This window comes from Tasmannia lanceolata, unplaced genomic scaffold (genome assembly GCF_043159265.1).
Source record: "Tasmannia lanceolata isolate RefF3 unplaced genomic scaffold, GAP_Taslan_0.1 ptg000036l, whole genome shotgun sequence".
In the NCBI taxonomy this organism is placed as follows: Eukaryota; Viridiplantae; Streptophyta; class Magnoliopsida; order Canellales; family Winteraceae; genus Tasmannia; species Tasmannia lanceolata.
This window is the reverse complement of record NW_027518713.1, coordinates 4,574,284-4,591,031: the sequence shown is the minus strand read 5'-3', so window position 1 is coordinate 4,591,031 and position 16,748 is coordinate 4,574,284. Positions and strand designations below refer to the sequence as shown.

General features: G+C 38.5%; 1 protein-coding gene across 4 annotated transcripts in view; it reads left to right on the top strand.

The window, feature by feature from the left end:
- Window positions 1-2,276: 2,276 nt before the first annotated feature.
- Window positions 2,277-16,748, top strand: part of LOC143859729 (transcription factor TGA2.2-like) — a 51,066-nt gene continuing 36,594 nt past the window's right edge. The window contains exons 1-6 of one of the 4 annotated variants that reach the window (XM_077370382.1): window positions 2,295-2,352; window positions 2,824-2,872; window positions 2,994-3,112; window positions 6,907-7,010; window positions 7,572-7,645; window positions 7,761-7,964. In XM_077370382.1, the coding sequence (XP_077226497.1) occupies window positions 3,015-3,112; window positions 6,907-7,010; window positions 7,572-7,645; window positions 7,761-7,964 (480 nt within the window). In that variant the 5' untranslated portion in view covers window positions 2,295-2,352; window positions 2,824-2,872; window positions 2,994-3,014. Of the gene's footprint in view, window positions 3,113-6,906; window positions 7,011-7,571; window positions 7,646-7,760; window positions 7,965-16,748 lie in introns of all 4 variants that reach the window. The other 3 variants (XM_077370384.1, XM_077370383.1, XM_077370385.1) reach the window with 3 other exon arrangements.

The following is a 16,748-nucleotide window of genomic DNA, read 5'->3' as shown; positions in this document are numbered from 1 at the left end:
GTTTTATGAGCCAAATTTTTGAGCAAACAGTTAGCCCTCGCTAGGCGACCGCCATTGGGCCGGTCGACCGTGGCGGTAAAAAAATTGAAAATAGAATAGGGCGCCCGATAGGGGCGGGCGACCGCCGCGGTCCAGCAATCTAGCCGTTGGGGCATTTTCTGCTTGACTTTTTTAAGCCAATAATTTATAGTTTTACCCCAAACGGTCACATTTTCAAATACTCTATATATACATGATTAAAACCTATCTCTACAAGCTTTTGAACATTTTGAGAAAGATCAAATCTCATTTCTCTTTGAGCTTCAATATTTTATTTCAAAAGCTAAAAACCTCTTTGATCTTCCATTTCTACACATTATCAAGAGGCACTACATAGGGCTTTTACTTGTTTATTTCTTGGAGTGATTATGAGCTATACAAAGTTGTAATCCGCCTATTAAGAGGCATTGAGAGTTTTACTTTTTCTTTGTTCTTCATGAGAGGGTCTTCTCTTCTGCCCGGAAAGAATTGTGAAGAAGAGGGTCTTATCTTCGGCCCGTTAATAAAGGTGAAGACAAGGGTCTCCTCTTCGGCCCAAGAAAGGTGAAGACGGCATATGAGGGTTTGTTCCTTTGCCGAATGTTTCGTGCAGATGGGCTTCGCTTTGGCCCTTGAGAATGGAAAAACTTATTGTAAGAGCTTCGAGATTAGGCTTGAAATCTCACCATAGTGGAGTACCCAATGAGCCAAACTTAGAAGAGTGGAGCAGGTCAAGTTGTGACCGAACCACTATAAATCTTGGTGTCCTCGTTGTGTGTGCATTGTTTCTCTCTCTCTCTCTTACTTTCTTTCTCTTGCACGTGTGGTGATTGGTAATCTCTAACCTTACTTATGTTTATACTTTAATTGAACAAGGGTTAGTGAATGCACTTAAGATAAATGTCTAAACCTTAAATTGCATTATAATATCTATTTGAACAAGGGTTAGCTAAATGTGCATGATTAGAAAGTCTAAACCTTAGCTTCTATTGATAAATCTATTTGAACAAGGGTTAGACTAATTAGTGCTTAATTAAATGGATTAACTTTTAATCTCCCTTAATTAAGCCTAAAATTTCTAATTGACCAATTCACCCCAATCTTGGATTGTCACACCTGTATTTCAGATGTCCACGTGGCGTCCCATGAAGGAAGTTTGCATGCAGGTAAGAAGGATAAATAAGCGTTAAACTCCGAAGAAAGGGGGATCCAACAAAAGGGGGACGGAGGGAAATTAAATTCCAAAACCAAGCGCTATTAAAGGGGAGCTTTAACCACCATTAAGACCATTCAATTCCAAGCAGAGAGAGGGAAAAAAGGTGCTGGACACCCGCTCCCTCCTTCCTACTCTCCACTTTCAACCCATCCGCCCAACGTATAGAGAAAAAGCCCGCGTATTAGTTCTGGTAAGCTTGATCGTCCTCCTGTCACTTTTGCTGTTCATCATACGGTTTGGTCCAGAATCTGACTTGGGTGTCGAAGTGGTCGTTCGGCACCCATCCCGGACCTCCCTGACCCCTTTGTTTGATTGCAGATGCTAACAGAGGCACTCTACCTGCCGTGCGATCGCAAGCCCGGATTTTGGCCCCATCACCTATGATGTGGTCTCTACAGTACTTTTTGTAAAATAACAGGCTATAAGGCTTACACCATACCATATAAAAACTCAAGAAATTATACTTAAAAAAACTCATAAAAAGAGTGCCCTTTATGTTTTTTGGTAGGTAGAAGAGTGCCCTTTGTTAAAATATGGGAGTGCAGATATTATATTCATATGAAAATGTGGAATGTTATCAGCACAACCTTATTTTGATATTTACACAAACCCAGCTGTCTTTTCTCCTTTAATTGGTGGATAAGAGTTTTTTGGGAAATATAATAACCTCTTGACAACTCTCTAGCACTAAATGACAAGATAGGTTAGGGAAAAATCAAAATCTGATATTATTTACCTATAAAAATTGTCTATAATGGGAATGATGATATTACTACTAACATATATTGATAATGGCACTACCCACTTTGTTTTTTGACCTTTTATATGCTTTTAACAGCTGTCAGTCTGTCACAGTATTCTAGAGGCGGCCAACTTCTAATCAAAATTGTCAAACAAAGTGAGTAGTGTCCTTAACAAAATAAGGGCATGCGGTTACTCGGAATCTAGTGGCATGTCTATAATTTTGATAAGAGTTAGGGGTGTTTGCCTAGAGAGTAGAGACTCCTCTTTTACTCACCTTTTCTCTCACTCGTGAGAGAGATGAATCTCTTTCAGTATCTGACACGGTCTGCACAAAAGCAACTCAATCTGTAGAAATTATCCGTTCATTTCGAAAGGTAGAGATTTCAATAGAAAACGACATTTTGAGATTGGGATGATCTAATCGTAGGATACTATTTATTCCATTAAAATATTGAAATCCAAGGGGCCTTCGTTGAAATTTCGGGAAAAATCGCTTGAAAACAAGTCAAAGGTAGCGATTTTGCTCTCTAGTAAAAAAAGCTCCGGGAAATCAGGGTTCTAGGTACCTGGATTTCGGCTATCCGGCAAGTTCTTGAATTTCTATTGGTCGAGACTTTTGGTTTTCAGTGATGATTAGGGTTTCTTTGGTTTTAGGGTTTTTCAGGATCTTGGTACTTTTTCCATTAATTGTACGGTTAGTGGTGATGATGATGAGGTGATGTTTTTTTTCTGGTTGTAGGGTTTCTTTGGTTTTAGGGTTTTTGTGTGTGGGTTTTGGGTCCTGTGCCATTTGTTATTATGCTTGTGATGATGATATGATCAAGATTGGTTTTTTCTTGGATTAGGGTCTTGTTCTTGTGATCTAAAGCTGGGAGAGTTGCAGGTTTGGATTAGGTATTTTTTTCGGGTTTGAGTGTTTTGGTTTCTCAGCCTTTTTGGTTGTGGAAGCTTTAGGTTTTTAGGATTAGGGTTTTGGGTTTAGGGGTTTGATTTTTTGCCTGTTTGATGATAAAAGTGGTGGTGGTGGTGATGATGGATGGGGAGTAAAAGAGGCAGGGTTGGAGCAGAAGATGTTAAAGAAGCAGAGGCCGTCATGCCGAGTTTCGTTCCTCCATCATCAGCACCTTATTCACTGTAATGACTACTTATTTATTTCATTATGTTTCAATTAGTGTTTGTTTTTTGTACTTGTGAATTATTCATTCAGCAATTTTATGTTTTTTAATTTTCCTTTTTTCGGGTTGCTTGTTTTGTGATTTCTTTTATAATTTTGTTTTCTATTGAGAAGTTTTGGAGGATTTCATTCTGTTGTTTGTTTCAATAGTCTAGGAATTTTAACCCACTTAATTCAACTTGGAATTATTTTCTCTATTTGTTGCTCTCAATTGGAAGAGATTTTGGTTATGTTAATGTGATGTTATTAGCTTGTTGAACCATTGGATTTCTTGCCATTCCATGTATTGGCTTGATATATTCATGAAGAAATTAGAGTTGTGCTTTCCTTGTATCAACATAAGATAAAAATTTATCACTTATAGAATATCATCTTTAAAGTCGAAACCCCAAATTACTTCTTTTAATCAGTGATTAACAGTGTCATGTTTTGTTCACCATGTCACACAATTTCTGTTTTTTATATCATCAGCCAGAAATGTGACTCAAGCAAGTCCATCAGTGTCTTGAACTGACACAATGCTTTGATTTGGGTGATTTAAAATTTAATATGATGTTTTTGGAGAAATCAACGAATTTACGTACAATAAAGAATTCTGAGTTAACAATTCTTTGCATAGTTAGTGCCATGAGCATAGTTTGAAATAAGAACAGTACTATAAAAAAAGATATCATTAAAAAAGAAAAAAATATAAAACAAAAATGATTGCTGAGTAAAACGAACACTTCTTTCAAATGCCAGTTTTCTGTCTCTCTAGAGAAGAAAGACAGTGTTTGTCTGTAAATTTTTCACCTTCCAGTTGTCTATCTCCCTTTAGTGAATTAAGATAACTTTTGTCTGTAAATTTCTCACCTCTTCACGATTCTCTGTATCTAATACATTATAAATTGATAGGGTTTTACTTTCTAACCAACTAGTTATATTTTATCCAATATACATTTAGAGTTCGTTTGGATGAAAGTAAAAATCTTACAGGGCAAATAAATTTCCATGGAAATCTGTTTTGCACAGTTTGGATGCGTTGAATCCCACCCCTGTTGACAAGAGGCTTACTTAAAAGTCAATTAAAGAGGTTCTCTCTCTCTCTCTCTATATATATATATATATATACACACACACACATAGAGAGAGAGAGAGAGAGAGAGAGAGAGAGAGAGAGAGAGAGAGAGAGAGAGAGAATATATATGGAGAACGGTATCCCAATAAAACTCTTTCAGCCATTATCATTTCTTCCCTCTCCCCCCTCAGAATTTTTTTTTCTTGTTAAATCGCTTAGTTGCTCAGATCGCTCTCCTATGAAAATCCCTAACCACCCCTGGATCTCTTGCCCACCTAGCAACCTCTGCTTCTCGCTCCTTGCAGTTGTCGATACCAACCAAGGACTTTCCTTTTCTCGCTCTGTTGAGAGTTTCTTCATGGACAACAATCCAATCTTCATTTCTCTATTGTTTTTCCTTTTTTCTCTTTTTTTTTTTTTTTGCAATTTTGATTTGCAGAAACCAGTCGTAATAGGAGTTAGTGGCAGAGACCAGTAGTATTAAGGTGTTCTGACAGGGCCAAAATCTCCACTCATTTTTGGGTTGGAACATCCTTGTCTGAAATCTATTTCAGTAGATTTGGAGCTTTTGAGATCCTTGGATTCATGGTTGTTTTTTTTTTTTTCCAGATATTTTGTAGTCTTCTGTTCATAGAAATTTGTAGTTTGATTTCATGAAAATGAAGTTGACAGCTTTTGAAATTTGTGCCTTCCATGCTTTTCTTTCCTCCATGAGAACCTGTTTCAGAGTTTGACAAATCAGACCTTTTCTTGAGCCGCCAATTCAGAGAACTTTAAAATTCTTGAAGTTCTGTATGCTATAATTTTTTTCTTTTTTTAATGAAAAATTACCATAGATTTACTCCCCACTTCCCTACCCAAGAGTATTTTGACTACTGCTGGTTAAGGCGATACAGAATGGTGGAAAAGTACTGCTTAAAGGTATACAAAAGCCTCAACCACCAATATCTCAAGCAGTTCAGTCTGTCAGTAATGGTGAGTGATTTACATCATAGGATAAGGTGAGGTGTGATGATTCACCTTTAGCACCAGTATCTCATCAAATGCCACAGATAGGTTGGGAGTGGATTAGCAAGTTTTTCAAGAGGAGATAGGTAATGGCTCCCTTTGGTCCTGCGTCAAGGAGTTCAGAGGGCTTCGTTAGTTAAGAGGCAAATTATGTACCTAGGCATGGAGGTGATGTAAGAATATGAATTTAGATAGGTGCACAATCCATTCGTTATATCTTTTTTTCTTCCCACGATAGAATTGGAGAGAGAGTTTGTGTATTGTAGGTGAGACAAGGGCAATGGGTCATGAGATTTGGCACCATTCCCTAACGTTAATGGCCACAGGGTTGACACAAACATAACTTCCAGTCTGCATACATCCTTACCATTAAATTTTTAAAAAAGTCAAATTTATTTAAAAGATGCATTGAAATCCTATTGTGAATTTGTAAGATGTGATCTCTCCACACTTCATTCTTACTCCCATTTTGACATAATCATTTTATCTGAAATCTACACAAGTGAACGGGTTGGGTTGAACACCTTACTTTCCTGTTTAGTTGTTAACCAGTTCGTTCTCCACTTAATGCCTTAAATACACTTTTTCAGTTTTCTTTAAACTCTATTCTTGATAAAACGGAATTGGATATTAAACTCTACTTATCTTGAGAAACATGAATTGGATAAACAACAGCACACTATAAAAACGGTGAGATTGAAATAGAAGTTGCTGACATAAAAACCAAAATGAAAGGCCAAGAAAAAATACATGCTTGTTAGACTATGATAATTCAAGGTAAAATACAGAAACAGCGAGCACAAGTTTACAACAACAAAATAAATAGAGGAACAGCCAATAGAATTTATGTTGAAGTTTGCACAGATTGACATTGTTGCTTTCTCAAATCGCAACAATGGGTTAGAACATCAGCAGAAAAATCTAGTTTATGGGTGTTGCATAGAGAAGTCCCAAAACTGGAGTACATATACAATATGATAGTAATGGTAATGAGAGATCTCAGTACAGTTTCCTTGCTATTGCTTAGAAATGTTAGCTTCTTTGTTTCTAGGCATCACACAATTTCTATTAAAATTGCATGCCATCCAAACAGTGTAAATTGATTTCAGTGGAAAACTTTGGATGTCTTCTGGTAATGAAAGATCTCAGTACAGTTTTCTAGCTATTGCTTAGAAAGTTAGCTTCTTTGTTTCTAGGCATCACAATTTTTTATTAAAATTGGATTTTCTCATAAAACTCTGGATGCCATCCAAACAGTGTCAATTGATTTCTGTGGAAAACTTTGGATGTCTTCCAAACAATGTAAATCGACTTCACTGTGAATTTATTTCAGCTACAATCTATATCAGATGAAATCACAAACGACCTATTAGGAAACAGCATTTTCCGTGTTAGAAATTCAGAGTAAGAGCAAATTTAAAATCCTGATTTTTTTTTGGATAGTTCTCAGATCCCGCATTTTAGGGAGAGATCTTTTACTGTTCTGTGCAGAATAGCAGTTCATATTTTTTATGACCTTTCTTCTGAACATGATTTGTGATGATCTCAATGATTATTTCCTAACTTCTCTACTGCAGGTCTGTCTCTGAGTTTTGGTGGCTGATTAAAATTTTATTTGGTTTCTGGGTTTGAATTTTCGTACTTTTTATTGTTTGCAAGCTTTCCAATACTTCCACTTGATTTTTTCAGTAGCGCCGAGGGCAACCACATCCATGCTTCTCGTGTTTCTGACTTTGGGTCGCTTGAACAATCTATTGGATTTCGCCTAGAGGATACTGTTGACTTTAGTAGAAGTATGTATTTGATGCCTTGTTGCTTCATGAGAGGTCAACTTGAATATAACTGACTTGTAATATTGTAAATTTCATCTTCTCCCAGTTTTGTCAATAATATTTTATGCCTTTATCGATGTCTAACCAGTTTTAGTTGTATTAACTATATTGTGCTTGTGCCCAATTAAGCCAGGACATTTAATCCTATATCTTTCTCCAGTGAAATTATATTTTCAAGTTCCTCTTAGTTGGTGCTTTTGAATAAAATTATTGTGTGATATTCATTCTGGTGCTATGACACCATCTGGATGATTTTAGCTTGTCATATTCAGTTGACTGGTTTTGAATAAAATTATTGTGTGATATTCATTCGGCAAAATGATTTTTGTTTTTTCAAAAATTAACTGTTTTTCCGAAATTTCAGAAATTTCAGCAATTTCGGCATAATAATGTAAGTCTTTCAGCTGCAATTTCGGTTTCGGCCAAGGCCGAAACCGAATTTGAAATTTAAAACCTTGGTTTTTGATATAGACATGCTGGAGTAGATTGTGATTTCATCTTTCTCTGTGTCGTGCACTGAAGATCCTGTGTTCAACTCAAAGTCAAGTGGCCAGGTTGTTACTTCTGATCCTCTCCAATTCAGCAATTTTAAGAAGGTATGTTCTGGTCTTTTCCTAAACGTAACTGTACAGTCTTGAGATTGGTAAGTTACAATGAGTGCCCTTCTTGCTACTTAAGAAGCTTGTTTATTCTCAATGGTCTTTTCTCAAGAAACAGTCACTCGCTTCCCCTGACATAGCTCATTCCGCGAAGATAGTTGGGCCACAAAGATTAACTCCACAAAAGGGTCAACAGCCTAATCTTGTTTCCCTAGCTAGTGTACAGTTTGAGAACTGGGGAGAGTCTACGATGGCGGAAACCAGTCCTAGAACAGATACGTCAACGGATGTGGACACAGACGATAAAAATCAAAGGGTGATACATCTATTTTTCCCTTTGATATGTTTGGTGCTGAACTTTTTTGAAGAAGGCATTTTTCTTCTTCTTGTGCTCATGTCTGTGGCATTGTTTTTTTTTATTTTTAAAACTGAACCTTATTAGCAGTTAATCCACTATTGTTATTTGAATCATACGGGTGTATCATATTTGTCAGTTCTTGTTTTTCGGAAATTGTTAAATGTGACTCCTCGTCCCTCTTTTATGCTTTATACATATACTAACTGCCATATAAGCAATTTCTTGTAAATGTTAACATTCCTAAAACTTGTACAATTACGATTTAGACAATGATTCTTGTGAACTTCAAAAGAAAGTAGAGTCATCGGAAAGATTGTGTTTCCCTTGGGTGAAATAGTGAAAACATGACATTTATATATTATGCAGTAGAAATAAAATAGCAATCACAAGTTTCAAACTTAAATTGACTTATAAGTTATAACACTTTCCTTCCTCTAAACAAAAATCCTCAACCTTTCTTACTCAGTTCCTAACTTCAAAACATTTCTAATATCGTCCTATAGAAGCTGTTTTAGAAATCCAAGAAGGTTCAAACAATTCAAAACAGAAATCCTAGAAAGTACAAACAATCTCACATTTTTCCAAAACATGGATTTTCATCTTTACTATTTCTTTTCTACTTTAATATTCTCTGCTGGACACCTTTTTCTCTTTCTCAATTGTTTTCTTAGCTTTCTTCAATTCCGTCTCAATCTTTCCCTTTTGTCTCCTACCAATTATACTTTTTTTCCTTTACTCTTTCAATAGTCACTGAACAGAGCTAGTCAATCCAATCAGAGCAAAGCCCCATACCAACCCGGAACCGAACTCGACCTTCGTTGCCTGCTCTACATCATCTACTCTCATTTTTTTAGCTTCTACTGCTGTTTCGACATGATGCCACATGTTTACTTCTAAGACCTCTACCAAACGTCCCACTTCACAAGCCTCCTCTCGAGACACATTTGAGGTCCTCTACCTTGCTTCCCATGGTAGCACATCCCAACTTTACGACTTTGCAAAACACTTACTCTTGGCCCATGATCAATTATTTCTTATTGCGTCAGCCTCGACGCTCGAAGTGCCACCAACTACCAGATCTGTGGCCATCATGGTCCATCAGTGTAGCTCGCTGTACCAAGCAGTTTCTCCTCTGATTCTCGCACATCATATGGGTGATCACTCCATTTCTACCTCGCCAAAGCTTCGTGAATGAGTGATACAAGTGCTGCTTGTCACATCGTCATCACCAATGACTCATGGCCCTATTATCGTCCACATATTGTAATGCGATGAATCTTCAGTTACCATAACCCAATAAGTTTTGCATTATTCCTTTTACTTTTGATTAGTATTCAGCGGGAACTATTGTTTTTCTCTTAGTTTATTTCTCAATTTGGTTGTTATTATTATTTTTTTGTACTCGAAATTTTATTCTTGTGAAGGATCTGCATACAAGGAAGCTCATCACTGGATTCATAGTTCAAGGCAGCCTATATATATCTTATTAAACTCCTTTGATTTCCCCTTCACATTGTGCATTCAATGTCTATGCCCTTTCAACATTTGTTTCTCCTTTGTCTGCATGGCATTACCCCTTGTCCCACGCTAATGCCAGTGTTTTGCACAATTTAGTCTCCGTGTCATTTATTTTATCGTCATGTAATAATGCTTCATGGTACCATTGAAAAAAAGTAATAATGCATCATAGTTCAAACTGCTATGACTATCAACGTCGGAAGCACTTACCAATTTCATTTCAATTGAATAATAAAATTAAATCCTTATTTCCTTTTTTAACTTACTCTTTGATATTTGGGGCCATACCCTAGTTGTTTCTCATTTCTGGCTCTTGTTTTCATGTAATCTTTGTGGATTTATTTTCTCGTTATGCCTATATTAACCCCCTTCTATTACAATATTAATCAAGACATCCCAAAGTCTATAAATACAAGACAAAGGAATAGAGTTTGAGAAAGCTCTTTAATAATTCCATGTGTTGGAAATTGGTAGAGACATCCCAAAGTCTTTCTCTTCTTCTTCTTCTTCAATTCTATCAGCTAGTTTTGTCTTTTCTAAGTCAAAGACAAACATCCAACAAAGCTCCATTGATCTAAATACATATTCCCACATTATAATCTGATTTAGATCAGGTTATAAACTAAACAAAGAGTTGTTTACAAGATCCTTTGTGCAAAGAAAGGAATCCATCGATTAAACTTATGGTTTCGCATCGATTAGATCGTTGGCGGATTTTCGAGGAGTAGATCACGCAGACGTTTTTCTTCTCATCAGCAAAATAAGGTATTTATATTTACGTTTATTAAATCACATTAAAATCAATTAGTCCCTAGGAATGCTCGATTAGAGCAAAAAATTTGTTCTAGACAGTCTATTCTTCCGCAACGTGTAGTGATTTTGCTCGGGGTTTTACAACCAATCTAACATAACAATGATATCCTTAGGCTATGTTTGGTTGCGCGGTGGTGGCTCGAGGAGTAGTGAAGTAGTGGAATACGAAGTCCAAGGGAGGAGACAAGCATTTTGATTTGCCTGGAATTACCACGGAGAATTGTGTAAGTAGTGTTTGGTTGCGCGGCATATACTCCAAGAGCAAGAGAGTAGGGGTGTCATTACCAATATAAGGACAGAAAAAGGCGAGAGAGAGAGAGAGATGGAAGAGAGAGAGCATCATTCCCTAGAAAATTCAACCAAAATTCTTTACTTTTGGAAGAATTTGGTTTAAAAGTCATGAGGGGACCAGGAATCAATGTCACCAGACAAGCAATTATTACATGAGAAACATCCAAGGAAGTTAAAGGGAATCCAATGCTATTTTGGCAACCAAACGTGGAATAGCATGCCAAATCCAAGCCAAATTCCGATGGCTGCTGAGCTTTTAGGCAACCAAACGAAGCTAGTGTTTACAAATAGTGGCAATGACACTATTATATAGAACCCCATGATCCAAGTAGAGAATAATCAGATACAACACCAGTAAAAAGCTGAAATGAAGACACCTAAGCGTGCACAAAGGCAACATTTACATTGCAGAAGTGCTCCATAATGAAAGAGCATCAACAAACCAGCTTCTCTAATGTAGCAATGTTTTTTCTCTTAAACTCCATTTTGAGATGGAGATTGAGGGAACGAAAATTTATGTTGTGTAGCACGAGAGAAACATTTATCCCAAAACAGTGTTTAAAAACGGAGATGAGGATCAAAATGTAGCCAAAAAAATCCTTGTTGACTCGGCACGGACGCGGCCAAGAACGCGGTTGATGCGGCTAAGTACTCAGTTGGCGTGGTCCTAACTCGGGAGAGTCAAAGGTGTTTTTATTGACTCTACAGGGTTTGATGTGGAAGGCCGAGGCAAAACGTAGAATGCAACCAAGGGAAAAGGGAGTCGACTCATGAGCCTTCACGAGGACATGGGGTAGTTTAAAAACTATGGCCAAAAGGCATGTCTAGTGTACTCTCCACCAATATCACATCACATGGTAAATATTTGATAATGCATAATGCTAAATTAACAAGCATGTTGAAGCAAGAAAGAGAAGACATTCGATTTAGAGCGGTGATACATTCACCCCATTCTATTACAATATTCACGCCATATTTTTCAAAATGGACTGTACAACCCAAACCATAAGATGATCCAAACAGCCCATTTGATGGGCCACAATGTAAATAAGGTTTTTCCCCAAAAATCGTTTCCATAGGATGATCCTAGCCATCCGATCTGTAGAGGTTGTACAGTCCATTTTGAAAATTAGGGGGTTAATATTGTAATAGAAGGGGGTGAATTTATCACCGCCCTTGATTAATATTGTAATAGAAGGGGGTTAATATACATTGTGTTGTTGGAAAAGACATACATGAAAACTTGGGTATATGAACCTATATACATTGTGTTGTTGAAAAGACATGCATGAAAACTTTGGTGTATAAACCCATATGAATAGTGCTTGTTGGCAAAGGCATACACAAAATCTTTAGTGTATAAACCTATATGCATAGTCTTGTTGGAGAAGCCATACAATAAAACTCTCGGGTATAAACCTATGTGCGTAGTGCTGTTGGAAAGAAATCATACAAGATCAAGGGTACTTAGTAGATGAGTTAAATGTTGAAGAAGTTCAAGCCACAAAAGGTCAAGCCTCATGCCCAAACCTCCACTTTTCCTCCTCTACTCATCCTCTCTTTCTTTTCTCTTTTTCTCTTTTCTTTCTATCCCTCTCTCTATTTTCCAACCTAAGGGGAGAGCTTAAGTTCAGTTATTTACAACGTCTTTCTATTTTTCTTTTCCCTTTCTCCTTTTCTCTTTCAAATCCAAGATTTCTTTCTTTCTTTTTGATACTTAATTCCCATACGTGATTTAAGTGATTTCTCATTTATTAAGCTAGCTTTCCCTTTTGGTTTTTCCTCCAAGAATTTTAACCTTTTAAGTTTAAAAAAAAAGAGCCTAAAATATGATGTGCTAGCATGGCTTACTAAAATGAGAAAAGCAAAGTCAACTCTTTAAGATTTGGAAGATATACACAATCTTACTACTTTATTTTCTAATTTAAATGACATAAAACAACTTTAAACTTGCTTGAAAAGATTCCTAAAACACAAATCCCGTATTTGACACATACCATAATGGTAAGTGGGCCATAGCTTCATCAAATCATGTCCAAATTGCTTGATCTTGGGCCCGTTGGATAGGGAATCGAAAAACCTATCTTATGAGACCAAAATCAAGTCAAATGGACAATATTTGATGTCTCAAATTTGAGCTACAAGAAAAATGACAAAAAAAAATTAAAAAGAATATCTCCCTCCTTTAATTTAGATTTTGAAAGTTGAATATCTTTCCTAATGTTTTATGTGCTATCTATGATTACCAAAAAGCGGGAAAGAAAGTCAACCATGGGAGATTTACCATTTAGGCAAATCCCATGATTGAGCACACTTTGGAAATTTGTCCAACCTATGTGGATTTGAAAAGATAGTTTCCATGAAAAGTCAATTCCATGGAAAATCTCAAGATTAAATTGAGTGATTATTTTTAAGATAATTGGATATGGTCCATAGATTTATTAACTCTTCCGATCTTATAAAATCAAAGGAGATCGATGCTCGAGTGACATGATCTGATGTCTACTCGAGTTCGATCGACGATCCTAGGGGTCTAATTGTGGATCCAACGGATTGAATGGCTCAAATCGTAGATCTAAACCGTTGATCTTCTATCGAGGAATCTACGACCAAGATTAAATTATATTTTTACCAATTTCACGGACCTTTGGTGGGGTCGAGCATTACAGAGGGTTTTGGGTTGCTGTAGGTGGGGTGTTTTGGGTTAAGGCAGCATGGAGGTGGGGCTCACGGTTGGGAGATTGGTTAAAGATCAAGTGAAAGTTGTTAATTGGTTAAGGAAAAGGGACTGAGAATTAGTTTGTTAGGGAAGTAAATAGTAAAGACTTCAAGAAGATAGAGGGCAATATGGTGGGATGAAAAGAGAGATCAATGGGGCTGTTTGCACTGGTGTCTTCTCAGGTTGGATGGGAATTGGTTAGAAGACATTGTGGAAAGGACTCTAGATAAGGTGATGGCTATTGGCTTGGTTATACAAGCATAAAGGACTGGGCTTGGGGCTTTTTGTCGAGGAGGTGGGCTTGCGAGTCAAGACAATAGGTAGGTGAGGACGATTAATGGACTCAGGGTTAAGGAATAAAAGGGGGTGCATGGCGTGAAACGTCAAGCTATGTTAGGAGAAAACTGCATGAGTTGGAGGGAGTCACGAGGGCTTCAGGCGAAAAAAAAGGAGGGAAAAAAAACTCCCTCCCTAGGTGGAACCCTAGGGAGGGAGGCTGTTTCTCCCTCTCGTCTCCCTTTCTCTCATCCCCCTCTCTCTCGCTCGTTGTCCTCTCTCTCTATTTGGAATCTCGCCCTCTCGTCTCTCTCCATTGCTGCTTTTTGGAGTCTCGCCCTCTTTTTCTCATCTCTTCCATTGTTGGCAAAAGATGAGCCGTGGAGGCTGAATCGGGAATTGTGGAGGCCATATCTGGAGCATGGCTCTTCTGTGGTGGCTAGATCTAGGGCTGTGGAGGCTGGATTGGGAGCCGTGGAGGCCAGATCTGAAGCCATGGAGGCCGTGAAGCTGGATCTGGAGCCGGGGGAAAATCGTGAAGGTTGTCGGAGGCCGTAAAAGGCCGTGGGGTGCTGGACCTGGAGCCATGGAAGGCCAGCTATAGGCGGTGCGAGGCCGTAGAGGTCGTGGATTATCGGAGTCGGAGGCCATGGGGGATCTGGGAGGCTGTGAGGCTGTGGATTGACGGACTTAGCAATGGGGTTGATGGGTTTGACCGTAGGAGGTTGTGGTCTTTAGAATCAAGATCGTGGGTGGCATGAGGACGGGTGCGATGGTCAGTGGAGGCTGGCTCGGGAACCGTGGAGGCCAGATCTGGAGCATGGCTCTTCCTTGGTGGCTAGATCTGGGGCTGTGGAGGCAGGATCTGGGACCGTGAAGGTTGGATTGGGAGCCGTGGAGGCCGGATCTGAAGCCATGGTGGCTGTGAAGCTAGATCTGGAGCTGAGGAAAACCGTGGAAGTTGCCGGAGGCCGTGAAAGGCCGTGGGGTGCTGGACCTGGAGCCGTGTAAGATCAGCTATAGCTTGATGACGATGGTGATGGCTGAGACTCCCCCGACGGAGTTGATTTTTGTGGAGGAAACGTAGAACGGTAGAAGAGATTGGAGGATGACCCGCTGGATTTTGGTGGTGGTATGAGGTGGAGGCCGCCGAAGATTCGACGGTGTTGTTGGTGGTCGGCTATCGTGCATGGTTAGGGGCGCACAATAGTCCTTGGCCTTCGAGCGGAATTTTTGAAAATTGAATTCGGAATGTGGTGGAGAAGTCTGTGTGACGTGGCAGGTCACGATCTTGACTTGGTGGGCCCAACAATATGGCATTTTTTGTTGTATTCGTTACAATGGAGGCTACTGGGTAATGTAAGGGGAGTATGAGGGGTAATGGGCTTTTCTTTTGGGCCAAGGAGAATGCTCCTGGGCAATTCATACTATGTAAATCTTGTGGGACTACTGGTCCCCATTGTAAAATTTGCTAGTATGAATATATTTGTCAATTTTAAAAAAGAATGTTAGGAGATTTATGGCCTATGAAGAAACTGGGTTTTACATGGAATACAAGGGTGTAAATTGCCTGGTTTTTGGGGAATATTGAACGTGGTTAACAGCAGGGTGTGGGGACTGTTTGCGGGGTGAGAAGAAAGGTTGCAAGGGGTTTTCGATCTAGAAGAATGAAAGGCAAAGTTGCTGGCTGGTTTTTGGTGTGAAAACCTTAAGGTGTGATGGGGTTTTGGGCGTGCATACCTGGGCTAAGACTTGGTGGTGGATGAGGTGATGAGGCAGGAAAGGCTGCTTTGATAGTGGTGTTGTCGTTGTAAACTAGTCGAGTCGAATCTTTGATGAGGAGGAAGATGAAAATAACAAAGAGTTTGTGTTTTGCTTCTTTGTTCAATGGTTGAAGATGAAGAAAAAAATTGGAGCAAATTTCCGAAACGTAAAATTCTATTCCATAAAAAGCTCAGCCCTCTAAAATTCTTTAGTTAGGAGATTTATGGCTGTGAAGAAACTGGCATTTGCATGGAACGCAAGGGTGTAAATCTCCAGGTTTTTAAGGAATACTGGACATGGTTAACAACAGGGTGTACAGACTGTTTGCGGGGTGAGAGGAAATGTTGCAAGGCTGGTTGCTAGGGATTTTCGATCTAGAAGGAAAGGCAAGGTCGCTGGCTGGTTTATGGTGTGAAAACCGTAAGGCGTGATGGGGTTTTGGGCGTGCAAGCCTGGGCTAAAACTTGGTGAAGCAAAGAAGCTGGTGGATGAGGTCATGAAGCAGGAAAGGCTGCTTCGATGGTGGTGTTGCCGTTGGAAACCCGTTGAGTCAAATCTTTGATGGGGAAGAAGAAGAAAACAATGAAGAGTTTGTGTTTTGCTTCTTTGTTCCGAGGATGAAGATGAAGGAAAAAAATAGGAACAAATTTCCTAAACTTAAAATTTTATTTCCTCTAAAATTCTGTACATGCTTGTGCTTTTATAGAGTTTTCTTGGATGAATTCTACTCAAACTAAGTTTTCCTAATTCTACTAGAATTAGAAAATAAAAAAGAAAAGAAAACTACTAAATTATCCCTAAAATTCGAAAAAATTCTCCATTAAAAATCGTCCAGCATGGAGCAATTAAAATATTAATAATTTAAAGTAATTTTACCATTAGAAAAATTCTTAATAAAATAAAAACTAAAGCAAATAAATTTACATAATTGTGAAACAAGGACCATTGATTATAGTGCCGTTCCTGTCTTATTCCTAGGCGATTTGTGGATGATCAGCCTTCAGGTAATATGATCTGGCATTCTCTCAGGCTCGATCGTCGATCCGCGTCTTATGTTTCCTAATCTGATGGTTTGAAATGGTCCGATCATGACTCGACTTCTTGGCCTTCTAATGGCATAGATGCACCTACGTCATACCCCTTCTTGAAAAAAACTCGATGACGAGTTTAGATCAAGAATTAGTATCGATCGAGGTGGTCAAATCCGATGCGTGTTTCGCTTCGACTTCAAATTGAAGTACTTTTCAGTACTACCATCGAGCAATTAGTCTGGCACGTGTGGGCACGTGGTGAGACTTGAACGACGGCGGCAAGTTTTAGCTTAAACTTTCAGTCTTAATTTCGATCGTAATTTTAAAAAT